Source organism: Mauremys mutica, chromosome 2, assembly GCF_020497125.1.
Source record: "Mauremys mutica isolate MM-2020 ecotype Southern chromosome 2, ASM2049712v1, whole genome shotgun sequence".
Classification (NCBI taxonomy): domain Eukaryota; kingdom Metazoa; phylum Chordata; order Testudines; family Geoemydidae; genus Mauremys; species Mauremys mutica.
In genome coordinates this window covers 212720705-212733675 of record NC_059073.1, presented here as the reverse complement: position 1 = coordinate 212733675, position 12971 = coordinate 212720705, and the positions used below count along the sequence as shown (strand labels likewise).

The 12971-nt window shown below is 43.0% G+C and overlaps 1 protein-coding gene across 1 annotated transcript in view; it reads left to right on the top strand.

Moving 5' to 3' along the window:
- Positions 1-12971, top strand: part of CTNNB1 (catenin beta 1) — a 32439-nt gene that overhangs the window by 17623 nt on the left and 1845 nt on the right. Inside the window, exons 2-14 of the mRNA XM_045003540.1 lie at positions 3760-3819; positions 4327-4554; positions 4766-5019; positions 5114-5352; positions 5437-5638; positions 5958-6102; positions 6684-6787; positions 6865-7203; positions 7694-7852; positions 8574-8693; positions 9237-9387; positions 9466-9587; positions 12727-12787. Of these exons, the coding sequence (XP_044859475.1) occupies positions 3807-3819; positions 4327-4554; positions 4766-5019; positions 5114-5352; positions 5437-5638; positions 5958-6102; positions 6684-6787; positions 6865-7203; positions 7694-7852; positions 8574-8693; positions 9237-9387; positions 9466-9587; positions 12727-12787 (2137 nt within the window). The 5' untranslated portion in view covers positions 3760-3806. The remainder of the gene's footprint in view (positions 1-3759; positions 3820-4326; positions 4555-4765; positions 5020-5113; positions 5353-5436; positions 5639-5957; positions 6103-6683; positions 6788-6864; positions 7204-7693; positions 7853-8573; positions 8694-9236; positions 9388-9465; positions 9588-12726; positions 12788-12971) is intronic.

The following is a 12971-nucleotide window of genomic DNA, read 5'->3' as shown; positions in this document are numbered from 1 at the left end:
ATCAAGGGATTTTCCACAAGGATAACTCAACTGGGCTGTGTCCTTAGGCCGCCACCTCCTACCAAATGCTAAGTGGTATGCATTCTGGGCAAAGATGGGCAAAAGCACAGAGATGCTGTTGTCCAGGGGAAAGAGCCTGGAGGTTAATCTATGCCAAAGCAATACATGAGGTGGTGAACTCTTGTGTGTCCTATCCCATAGCTTGAAATGAAGACTCATTTGCAGAACCCAGGGTGGTAACCAGGCTGTCAGCAGAGGATTGTTCATTTGGGTAGCCAAGACTGCCAACGCTGTCTTTCTATAACCGGTTCAGCACTTCATGCTAACTGCTGTAGCTACTAACTACCAGCAATGATTCATGGACATTTAATATAATTTGGGGGGGGCAAAGAGGGCTTTTTGCTGCCTGACCTGTTGCCTCTAACTGTAGTTTAAACTAACGAAGGGGGGACAGTTCTAGCCTGGGCAGACTATCTGATGTTTGCAGAAGAAACTCCATTCTGTATCAGTTTCAAGTATATGATAAACTAATTTAGTAGGTGAAAGAATATCTCCTGATAAAGATCTTTTAGTAGGAGGAAGTTGGGACAGATCTGCAACAAAGTAACTTAAAGATCTTGGGTAGAACATCTTGGCTGCTAGCACATCCTAGAAAACTAGTCCTAACTGGAGCAAATCAGAGCCAGTTAAACTTTAGAAGTGATCAGCAAAATACATACCAATGTACTAACTTAGTTATACTATACATTTATGTAGGCTTATGCAATATAAAATTCTAGCATGCGTAAGCATGCACTCTACATTGCAGCCACCTGTCTTGCTTTTGCTTTCCTGAATCTTTCTCAACTCCTTATTAAACAAAATTGTAAGGACACATTGCCTGGTAGTCAAAGACTTTGAGGTAATAAGTTGCCTCAATAAAACAGGCCCAACATGCTGCAGCTGCTCACCACTAGTGTTCTTGACTGGTTAAGTACATTTGCCAGCAGTTTTTTTTTTTAAATCTTGAACATATTTCGTGATTGTTTACTTGTAGATGGTTTGACTTGAACCTCTGATCTATGTTGAACATATCTTGTTAGACTTGTCAATTTTCCAGATAGTACTTTAACATATAGCTTCTCCTGTTTCTGAAGCTTCAACACTAAACTAGATTAGATGGAAAATGAGACTGTTGCTGGGCTAGTCATTCTGGCTTAACTTGTATTTTAGTTTCTATTCTTGTCTTTTGGAAATAAGTCTGAACACATACCAAAATGCTATGCAACATCAGAACAGTGGATTTCCTGTAACATAGAAGCTTTACTTTGGCTGGGGGAATCTGGCAGAAGGCAGAGGCTGTGAAGCTCCCTTTTTGTGGGAGCTTTCTTGCATGCAGTTGAAGAAACTTCATCTTTATTCAATCTTTGTAAAATACTTGAGCATTAGTTGTCCAGGGAAGTTTAAAAATACTATTTTCACCAAATGCAAAACAGAGGTTTCATGTGTAGCAGTTGATCAGAGGAAAGCAAAATGTACGGTGGTTTAGTGCTCAGGTTTGTTTATGCCATTGGTGATACCTACATAACACTGTGCTTAGCTGTAACAAATATTTTAAAGCGCAGTGCTTTCAAGAGTGTGTATATTTAGAACTTAATTTTATCTTCAACTTGCATCAGAGTTAATAGGGTTGAATTCCAGGAGCCAATGATGTGTTTTGAATAATTTAGGAGTAGTGTAGACCAACTAGGGGTCCAGGGCCCTCTGTGGGGCCACAAGCAGTGCCAGCATTAGACTTGCTGGGACCCAGGTCAGAAATCTGAAGCCCCACCCCATGGGGCTGAAGCCAAAGCCTGAGCAGCTTAGATTCCTGGGGGCCCCTGTGACCCCAGGCAGTTGCCCTGCTTGTTACCCCCTAACACAGGCCCTGGCTTTTATATGCAGAAAACCAGTCATTGTGTTGCAAGTGGGCTGTAGAGTTTTTATAGCATGCTGGTGGGAGGGCCTCAGAAAAAAGGCTGAGAACCCCTGATGCAGACGACCATTTTTGGTTCCTGTGAATTGCATTACTCTTTTGAAAAGTTGGTGCCATGTTCAGTGTAATCACTTTTGGTGACCATCTGCTTCTGAAGTAAGGATAGGATTTACTTCTAAGAGCTAATTTAAGTGTTTATGATCTCCTTTTATAAAAAATGTAAACTTTCTTCAACTTGTATACTGTAAAATATGTTTTAGACAAAACTGGCTTAGTGGGTTTTTAAACTTTTTTAAAACTGAATTTAAAGCATAGCCAGACCTATTCATCTTAGGCCTTGGCTACACTTGCAAATTTGCAGCGCTGCAGCAGGGTGTGAAAACACACCCTCTCCAGCGCTGCAAATTGCGGCGCTGCAAAGCGCCGGTGTGGTCAAAGCCCCAGCGCCGCGCTCCCAGCGCTGTACGTTATTCCCCACAGGGAGGTGGAGTACGGACAGCGCTGGGAGAGCTCTCTTCCAGCACTGGCGCTTTGACTACACTTAGCGCTTCAAAGCGCTGCCGCGGCAGCGCTTTGAAGTGCAAGTGTAGCCAAAGCCTTAATCTTTCAATATTAGACAGTGGTGCAAATTTAAGAGTGAAATAGCTCCTCCAGTCTCTTGTGACAAACAGAAGAAGTGTTCTTAGTAGCTTTACCCACATGAATAAGATTGGAAAAAACAGTTCAGTGATTGACTGCCAAATAAGTTTGTCTACACTTCAGGAATTAGATGGCTGCCTGACAAGTGGGGAAGCTAATTTAAACTGGCAGATGGGGATTATGGAGCAGTGCAAGCAGCTATTGGGTGGGTAAATCTTACTATGCCAAACTCAACTAGTGAGGACTTTAGCTGCATGTCTAGTTCATATTCAGTCAACTCTCTTCATGACACTAATGTTTCAAGCCTTGTTAGAATTGAGGTCTAGATCAAGAATTGTCTTGACTAACTTCAGAAACGAGAATTTAAACATTAGTTTGTGATTCTTCAGCATTTAATTTTCATGCAAGTTTCTTCTGGTTGTCCACTATCAAACTTGTTTTCCTAGCAAACAAAATTGAGGTGGGGAGTGAGCAGTAGGAACAGATTAAATCATAAATCTGTGTGCTACTCTGTGGCACACAGCAGACTCAGACTTGTCTTACATGATCAGTTGGTTATTCCGGAGTGTGGAAGTCTCTGGGTGTCCTAGGGATGCAGTTAATGGCTTTTCTCCACCTGTGGAATAGTGGTGAAGGATGGCCAGTGGGCCACTAGTAGCCTTGCATAATGATGGCTTACAGTGGGTCTATGCATTTTCCAGGTCTACAGTCATACCGGGGTTAAGGCTTACATAGTGGCTTTAGGTTCAGAGCTGGAAAGGTGCCCAAGTACTCTTCTTTCTCCCCCCCCCCCCTTCCCCAAGGATGATGTTAATCTGGTTCCAGTTTATAGCTAAGGAATAGAGAAATGCAGAAAATGGCTTCAACCCTGTCCTCCATGCTTTTCCTCTTGGATTTTTTAAGAGAAAATATTCTGAGATTGCTAGCAGAAGCCTGGATGTGTAGTCCCTGATGTTTCCATTTCTAGATGAGCGGGATTGCTAATGAGTAATTGGGTGCATTGTGTACAGTCTTGATGTGTGTCTCCTAACCTGTAGACTGAGATACAGCATTAGCATCCTAGGCTGATCCCATAACTTGAACTCCTTTCTCTTACTAGAAACTAACCAAAGCTAGCAAGTTTGTAATTCTTGTGTGGTTTTTTTTTTGTTTTTTTTCTGGTTAAGGTCTCTGAAGTTCTGCAGGCTACAGTTCTGGGAGCCCAGCAAGGAACATGGCAACCCAAGGTATATCTAACATATCACACTCAGACTGAACTTTGCTTGGCTCTGACAAATATTTGTGGGGGAGGGGTGTCCTAGCCCTTTAGCTCTTTTTTTTTCTTCCCATTTTATCACTCTGGGACTGTAATTGTTCCATCTACTGCTAAATATCTTGTGCATGGAAAATTACTCTTTAGGAAGAGCACAAACCTGTAGACATGCTTTCCTCTCAGTCTAAGTGCCAACAAGGCCCTTTCCCCCCACCAAAAAGGCACAAGACTGGTGAATGAATCCCTATGTCCTGGATGCACCAACAAGAGTTTTTTATTGCCCAGTTATGTTGGGATTGTGTCTTTCTGCTTGGGTCTCCAGGTAACTGAACTGGCATAAAGTTAAAACCTCATAGTTGGAAAAAGCCGAAACAGTTGCTTCAAATAAATTCAAAGTTGTTACAATTCATGCTGCATCTTCTTAGGACTAAAATTGCCTAATAAACAAGTGATCTACATATTCAACACTTACTTCTTGCAGCTGACTTGATGGAATTGGATATGGCAATGGAGCCAGATAGAAAAGCAGCAGTCAGCCACTGGCAGCAGCAATCCTATCTTGACTCTGGTATCCACTCTGGTGCCACAACAACAGCTCCCTCTCTGAGTGGCAAGGGGAATCCTGAAGAGGACGATGTTGACACCACCCAAGTTTTGTATGAGTGGGAGCAGGGTTTCTCTCAGTCCTTTACCCAAGAACAAGTAGCTGGTAAGGAAATTTTCCATTCTGTTACATTAACTTGTTTGAATGACTTGCAAACTGACACTCATCTTGATTTTACTAGATTGCTTAATTCTACAAATTTAAGTATTAAGTTGACTGATGTCCCTTGTCTTGTTAGACTTCCTACTCTTTCTATGCTAGTTATCTGTCCAGTCTTAAGCAAAGTCCATTAAGTCAATTCTTACCTCTGTTTCAGACATTGATGGACAGTATGCAATGACTAGAGCACAGAGAGTGCGTGCAGCTATGTTCCCTGAAACATTGGATGAAGGCATGCAGATCCCTTCCACACAGTTCGATGCTGCTCATCCAACTAATGTGCAGCGCCTGGCTGAGCCATCCCAGATGTTAAAACATGCTGTCGTTAACTTGATAAATTATCAAGATGATGCAGAACTTGCAACTCGTGCCATCCCAGAACTGACCAAATTGTTGAATGATGAGGACCAGGTATATGTGTATGCTCTAGCATAGTGTAGCCAATTTGCAAGGTGTCCTTAAAATGACTGGCTAAAACTAAAAGCTTGCTTCATATTTCATATAGGTGGTGGTGAACAAGGCTGCAGTTATGGTTCATCAGTTGTCCAAAAAGGAAGCCTCCCGCCATGCTATCATGCGCTCTCCTCAAATGGTATCTGCTATTGTGCGTACCATGCAAAATACAAATGATGTGGAAACAGCCCGTTGCACTGCAGGCACACTACACAACCTCTCGCATCACCGTGAAGGATTGTTGGCCATCTTCAAATCGGGAGGCATTCCTGCTCTGGTTAAAATGCTTGGGTATGTGGTGTATCATTGCAACACTCACCTGTATTAATACTGATAGGTGTAGGTGCTCACTTCCTTTGTTTTTGTTTTTTTTAGTTCCCCAGTGGACTCTGTGCTGTTCTATGCTATAACTACTCTGCATAACCTCCTGTTGCATCAAGAAGGTGCCAAAATGGCTGTCCGTCTAGCTGGTGGGCTGCAGAAAATGGTTGCCTTGCTCAACAAGACAAATGTTAAATTCTTGGCCATCACAACAGATTGCCTTCAGATTTTAGCTTATGGCAATCAAGAAAGCAAGGTAAATGAATGCATCCAACTTTTTCATGAGCAGATTCACTAACGGTCAGTCTCTGGGCTGTCAGACATATGACACTAATGTCATTATGGAGGATACGTCTCCCTTTGCATGTAGGAACCAACCACATCTAGAGGTGAAAAGATAGGCCAGGTAACAATGAGATGAGATTGCTTCAGCAAGGGTGACAAACACTTTGAGGCCATTCAACGACTACTAGCCATCCAGGTTATTGCCCATGCATGTGGAGACTGAATGAGTGACAATGGAAAGAAGGGGTCATAACTTTCATCTTAAGTTCTAAATACAACTTCCTTTGCAGTTGATTATTCTGGCTAGTGGTGGACCCCAGGCTCTAGTAAACATAATGAGGACCTACACATATGAGAAACTACTGTGGACCACAAGTAGAGTGCTGAAGGTGCTCTCAGTCTGCTCTAGTAACAAACCTGCTATTGTTGAAGCTGGTAAGTGTCAAGATTAGCTGTACCCATGCTAATAGCTGCATGTGTGTATTGCACTCTAGTACCAATACATACCACCCCACAAGGATAAGAATTGATGTTTTAGAAAGAATTACACAAACTAAATGTGTAAATACATCTCCTTAAAATTAGTGGCTTAGACTAGAGATGTAGCTCTCTTGTAAGAGCCACCAGCATAGTTGAATACTAGTAAACCACTGTATAGCTTTGATCTCCCCACATTCACAAGACAAATGTCATACAATTAAATGACTGAGCAGTCGTCATAATGTACTATATGCTCAGAGTTCATTTGTCTGCCAAAATTGAAGTGGCTGAAGACTTACGGTTAAGTATATGGACACTGCTTAGGGAGACTTAAGACTTGTGGCAAACTCTTCACTGTTGCAGTGGAGGTAGAAGATGCCTTGAAAAGTCTGAGTGCCTTCCACTACCTCCTTAAATTCAGGTGGATTTGAATGTGCTCTCCATCTCAGCCCTTTGCAAGATCAGGATCTATAGAACTACTGCCTCTGAAAGGCTGCAGGCTTAACACTGAAGCGTTAACTTGCATCTTGTTCTAGGTGGGATGCAGGCTTTGGGACTCCACCTTACAGATCCAAGCCAACGTCTTGTTCAGAACTGTCTTTGGACTCTCAGAAATCTTTCAGATGCTGCAACTAAGCAGGTAAATGGTTTTGCTAGGGATCAAGAACACAAGCAACACTTGCTGTTGATTTACAACACTTTCTTCCCTCTCTACAGGAGGGCATGGAAGGTCTTCTAGGAACCCTTGTTCAGCTTCTAGGGTCAGACGATATCAATGTTGTAACCTGTGCAGCTGGCATCCTTTCTAACCTCACCTGCAACAACTATAAGAACAAGATGATGGTATGCCAAGTTGGTGGTATTGAGGCTCTTGTGCGCACTGTTCTTCGGGCTGGTGACAGGGAAGACATCACAGAACCTGCTATCTGTGCACTTCGTCACCTCACTAGCAGACATCAGGAAGCTGAGATGGCACAAAATGCAGTACGTCTTCACTATGGGCTTCCAGTGGTGGTTAAACTCTTGCACCCACCATCTCACTGGCCCCTGATCAAGGTAAACATATAAATTTAAGATGGCACTTGTTGCATCTCTAATAACATGTTTAGTGAAGTGAACAATATATTAGTAAAATGTGGTGTAATTGACACTTGAGTTTTGAGATTGCTTTGAATATTGTCTTCAAGGTAAGCTACAGGAGAACATCTGGGTAACCCATGTCTAGGATGGGTGGGAAGACTAACCTTACGGAATGTCTACACAGACGGTGTCACTGCTCCAGTGCTGTAATAAAACTACTTCTGCGAGGGGAATAACTGCCAGGGCTGGAGCACTATCTACACTTCCACTTTATAGTGCTGAAGCTTGCATTGCTCAGGTGTGTAACACCCCCTGAGCAAAGAAAGTTTCAGTGCTGTAAGTGGCAGTGTAGACAAGGCCTTTAATAGCTTGAAGCTAGCTCTTGCAGGGATTTGCTTGCTACAGCATCAGAATTAAGATGAACTACAGTAAGTTTTTTTTTTTTTTTTTTTCTTCCCAATTGCAGGCTACTGTTGGTCTGATCCGCAATCTTGCTCTCTGTCCAGCCAATCATGCACCCCTGCGTGAACAAGGCGCCATTCCAAGGCTAGTTCAGTTGCTGGTTAGAGCACATCAGGACACCCAGCGTCGCACATCTATGGGTGGAACACAACAGCAGTTTGTGGTATGTTATTAAGAGAGTTGCAAAACAAGACACTGTTGGGGATGCTTCCCTCTTAGAAGTCAAGGCATGCTGCTTAAATGTCTAAGCATAGCAGAAAATGAGGGTTTTCTACAATCTTAATGACTCACTGTAAATGAATCTTAACATTCACTATTAGTCTGTTACAAGCACCTGCTTTCTGCAGTCCAGTTAGCATTTTGGACAAATCTGGATAAGTGTCATGTACGTGCTCACACCCCTTGTCCAGACAGTCTCCCCTAAAGCTGAGGCTCTCCAATATTGGATCCATGGGGAGTCTTGGAGAGCCAGTTTAATTCATTTACTGAGCAAGAGACCTTAGTGTAAGGTTATTAGGAGTAGACAACACACCTGTTCCCTAATTGGGGAAGAGTAGAGATTCTCTTCTAGCAAACCAGAGGTAGGGACACCGCCTGCTACTCCACAATCTTGTCTTACCAGAACTATGCACACACAATGCACCAAAGTGAATCTGAAACATTGTATAACTCTGACTTGTGTATGGACTTGAGTGCACACAACACTTCTAATCAGAGAATCTTCAAGTTACAGAGGTTCTGTATATGCCTATTCTCTTCCCCCTGCCCTCTATCACTATCTACCAAGATAAGGGAATTAATGCACAAACGCAATATCCTTACCGTTTAAAATGGTGTCCCTCTTAAAAGTGCAGTACTATGCCTTTGTGTATTTCCCTATACAGGAGGGTGTGCGTATGGAGGAGATAGTTGAAGGCTGTACTGGAGCCCTTCATATCCTTGCACGAGATGTTCACAATCGAATTGTAATCAGGGGTCTAAATACCATTCCACTATTTGTGCAGGTAAGTGATATCTTTTGAAATGCCTGCGTTTGAGAGTTGTCTTCCTGGCATGAGAGAAGCCTTGGGCCAAATCCAACATTAAAAATAATGTCCTATCAGTTCAGCATTATACTGAATGAGCCCAAATCAGTTGCCTCGGTGACTAAGGAAATGATCCCAGGACTCCTGACTAACAGGGAACCAGATGCATCATGAGGCCTTCTATTAGAGTGGCATGGTGGCTGCGTTCTGCCAGAATACTCACTTTGTTCTGTTGCCTGGCTCACCTCCTTGAAGTGAACTTTGGCTCTGGAACTTGCTCCCTCTTGCAGTCTGCTAAAGACAGCTTGAACCTCCATCCTTGTCCAGATTTAGCTCAGTATTGATATTAAACTAGCTACTTATTGCTGAGGAGAGGAGACTGGCTTATCAAATTGGTTAGACCCCTTTGTTTAGTAGCACTAATAAGTAGTTACCTCTAGTCTCTAATTCTGTAGCTGGGCTTTGATGATCATGCCATTTTGAGGACAAACACTTACGTTGACCTACTTGTGTGGTTTATAGTTGCTGTATTCTCCCATTGAGAATATCCAGAGAGTAGCTGCAGGAGTACTCTGTGAACTGGCTCAAGATAAGGAGGCAGCTGAAGCCATTGAAGCTGAGGGAGCAACTGCTCCTCTAACAGAACTGCTTCACTCTAGAAATGAAGGTGTTGGTAAGTGGAGAAAAATAGGAAAGCTTAATCATTGCAATGACAAGGGCTCAACTAAAATCTATTGCTTGCTTTCAATAGCAACATATGCAGCTGCAGTGCTGTTCAGAATGTCTGAGGACAAACCACAAGATTACAAGAAACGGCTTTCAGTTGAGTTGACGAGCTCTCTCTTCAGAACTGAACCAATGGCTTGGAATGAGGTGAGTTAGTGTCATTTTGTTCCTAATGCTATAAAAAGCTTCACTCCCATGTGATCTTCCTGATGCCATCAGATTTTTCTCCCTTTCGCTACTGGAGAGCCTTCTAGACTGTTCAGGACCAGGCTGCATTTCCCCTCTCTGAGCACAGCACATCCAAGAGCAGGTTGTGTTTTTCCAAAGAGGAAAGGCTTAAGTATGCATACTGTGATGACCCTGTGAGTGTAGTGGTTCCCCCCCTTGGTCTGTTTCTTTTGAGAAACACTAATGAAGCAACTGACTCAGTCTTTGCTTCCCTAGGTATACCTTGAAGGGATATTGTCAGGCCAGATGATTCTAAAGGCCTCGGTACATTTTTTGTAAAAAAAATCTTTTACCGGTTATGTAATTCCTTTCTTGGACTATTCTACTTCGTGGTTTAGGTCAAGTAACTTCTTGGCAAAAACTGCTTCTGCCAACTGTACAAGCTGCAACAATTTGGCCATGCTGGGTGTACTTATTGACTTTATTTCCTCTTGTTAGGGGCAGAGCATTTTAGTTACATTAACTACCAGATCTAAATTGTGCAGTGTAGCTGTAGTTCTTGTCTTAAAACTGGTGGCTTTAGTTCCTCTGGATTATTCACTTACAGAGGACTGAGATGAGTGCTCTGTCTCAGTACCACATTTCACATAAATATTGTTTCAAATAGAACAGTGTCACCCACACACATTCTCTATTTTAAAGGCTTGTTCAGAACAAGTGAGTGGCATGTTAAAGTTCCTTATTTTGGGGTTCTTCATGGCTTTTGCTGCTGCTAAGGCTGACTTTTCCCCATTCTGGCACTTCATGTGCAGAAGGTGGGGGCCCGCAAGGACTCTTCATTTTTTTTTGTTTTTAATACTTGCCACTACAGGCTTGTAGTAAACTTTCAAGGTTACAGCTTTTCTCTGACCTTGGATTGGTAGATGCTGCCACCACCCAACTGCAAAACCCCCTTGAGAACCAAGGGTGGCACACTTCAGAATTCCTTCCTGTGGGGTACCCTCAAGCCCTTTCACCCCCCTTCTGGGGAAGAGCTCAGAAGAAAAAGGCAATCAGCTGTTGCAACCAGCTAATCAAACATATGCACAAACCTCTTGGGGGACACATCCAATTTTGTTCTTAAACAAAAATTATTATTTTTTTTATATTTAAAAAAAATACTTCTGGGAATTTAAGCTATTGCTAGATTTAAAAAGATCAACAATTAAGCATCAATAATAGTTTCTTGAGGTCCAACTTAAAGGTTATAAGCAAAACAAAAGCATCTGGGGTTGGCACAGAGGAGTCCACAAGCCATAAAGAAATAAAGAGAAACCTGATCACATCGTCTTATGCAAGTAGATCAGGAAATGTCTATCTGGGGTTTCAAATGAGTTTCTAGATATAATAATTCCAATGATTTTTGATACCTGGCCCCAAGGGGGGGTGGGGGGGGGTGGGTGTGTATATGTATAGCACACAATCGGAAGCAGTCTTGAGCTTCTTCAGGACCACCCATGCTCCCCTGTCCTTGAACAGTCAACAGTTCTCTAGATGGTACTGCCCAAAAGAAGACTTTCTTCTCCTCCTCCTCCTTTCTCCTCTTCCCCCTCCCCCCAAGCAATACAGTGCTCAAGGCTGGAGCAAAGGAGAAACAACATTGAATCTGCAGTAAAGGAGATTCTTTATATTGCAGTTGATCCCTCTGTAAGGAGAAGGGACAAATTCAGACAAGGCTCTTCTGTGATCCTGGTATGGGATAATCTTGAGTGGTCACTGAAGATCTTATGGCTTAGACCAGTGGTTCTCAAGTGCTCCCTCTTCTCTTCTTCTCTCCTCCTCCCCCTCCCCCCCCCCCGGGGGCCCACTTGAAAATTGCTGAGGGTCTCGGCAGACCACTTAATGATCTTTCAAAATGCTGTTTGTACTATTAGCTAACTATTGTAAAGAGCTTTGGATAAAAACGCTATATAAAACTTGTTATGCAAATAAAAGCCTATTTTTTTTAATATCAGTAGTCTTACCTTTCTAATGCAATGGATGTGCCCTCTCCCCCCTGCTATGGCAGCCACTGAGCTGGGGCTGGGAAGCAGGGTGGGGGGGTCCTCTCTCCAGCAGCTGCAGCCCTGGAGCTGGGGAAGTCATCTTTCTCTGGCCACCACTACCCTTCATATCCTTAATTCCCCCCACCCCCTCTTTTTTTACTCCACTACCCCCTTTCCCCTATTCCCCCGCCCCCCCAAGGCCACCACCCTCCTCTTGCATGTGCATCTTCTCCAGGGTCCAGGCACCTATTAGTGGAGCCACACCTGCATGGCTCCACTAATTAGGTGGGTGGCCTTTCATTCCCTCATGTGCAGCCACCCAGTTGCGCGCTTAAAGGGAACTATCCACAGACCACCTGAATGGAGCTCATGGACCAATGGTGGTCCACAGACCACTATTTGAGAACCTCTGGCTTTGACCACTAAATTACTACTTGTTCATTTAAAGTAGTAAACCTCTTCTGTTTGTAGGCCTTCTGTAACCAAATAGTATCAGATCTGCAGGTCATTGCATTCTGCTATAGTGTGTATTATTCATAGGTTGTCAAACAGTTTTGGCAGTTAAAGGTCCATCTTCAGCATGGTCTGTACTTAAGTTGATTTCGCTATGTTGCTATGGGGTGTAAACATTTTTTTTTTTCTCACGCTCCTGAGCATTGTAGTTTTGCCAGCCTAAACCCCAGTGTAGACCTTGCTTCCAATAAGCTTGGCTTTCTTGTGTTTGACCTAGCCACCATTGCTTAGGGAGATGGAGTTGCTATAGAATGGAAGAATCTTTTCTGTTGCTGTAGTGTGCATCTATGCTATGGGGGTTGCTGTTATGCCACTAACTCCATAGCATAGACAAGCCCTTAGATGGCCCTCAAATTATAGGGCTTGTTTTCTGGTTCTAAGCAAAGCTTTGCTGAAGGATTTGTGGTAAACACAGGAGTGTCTGAAATCCAGCTTATAGTAATGTCCAATTTGGAAAACTCTAGAAAACCTAAATATTGGGTCTAAAATAAATGCCTTCATGTGGTACAACTGATGGATGAAAGCCTGTCACTGAATAATTTTAACTTGCCTTCCTTTCTTGCTCTCCACACCACTTTTAGACTGCAGATCTTGGACTTGATATTGGTGCCCAGGGAGAGCCTCTTGGATACCGTCCAGATGGTATGTCTGTTCTATTTCCCTCATTGCCTAATAAACTTAAGCCTGGCTAAATTCAGTGCCCTTAAAGGAGAACTGCAAGTAATACAGGAGATGTGATTTGCTTTTCTCAAGTGGCTTCAATACTTCAAATTGGCAGTGAGATGGGAAACTGCCATCCTGAATAGCAAGTAATAACTAGCTCTGC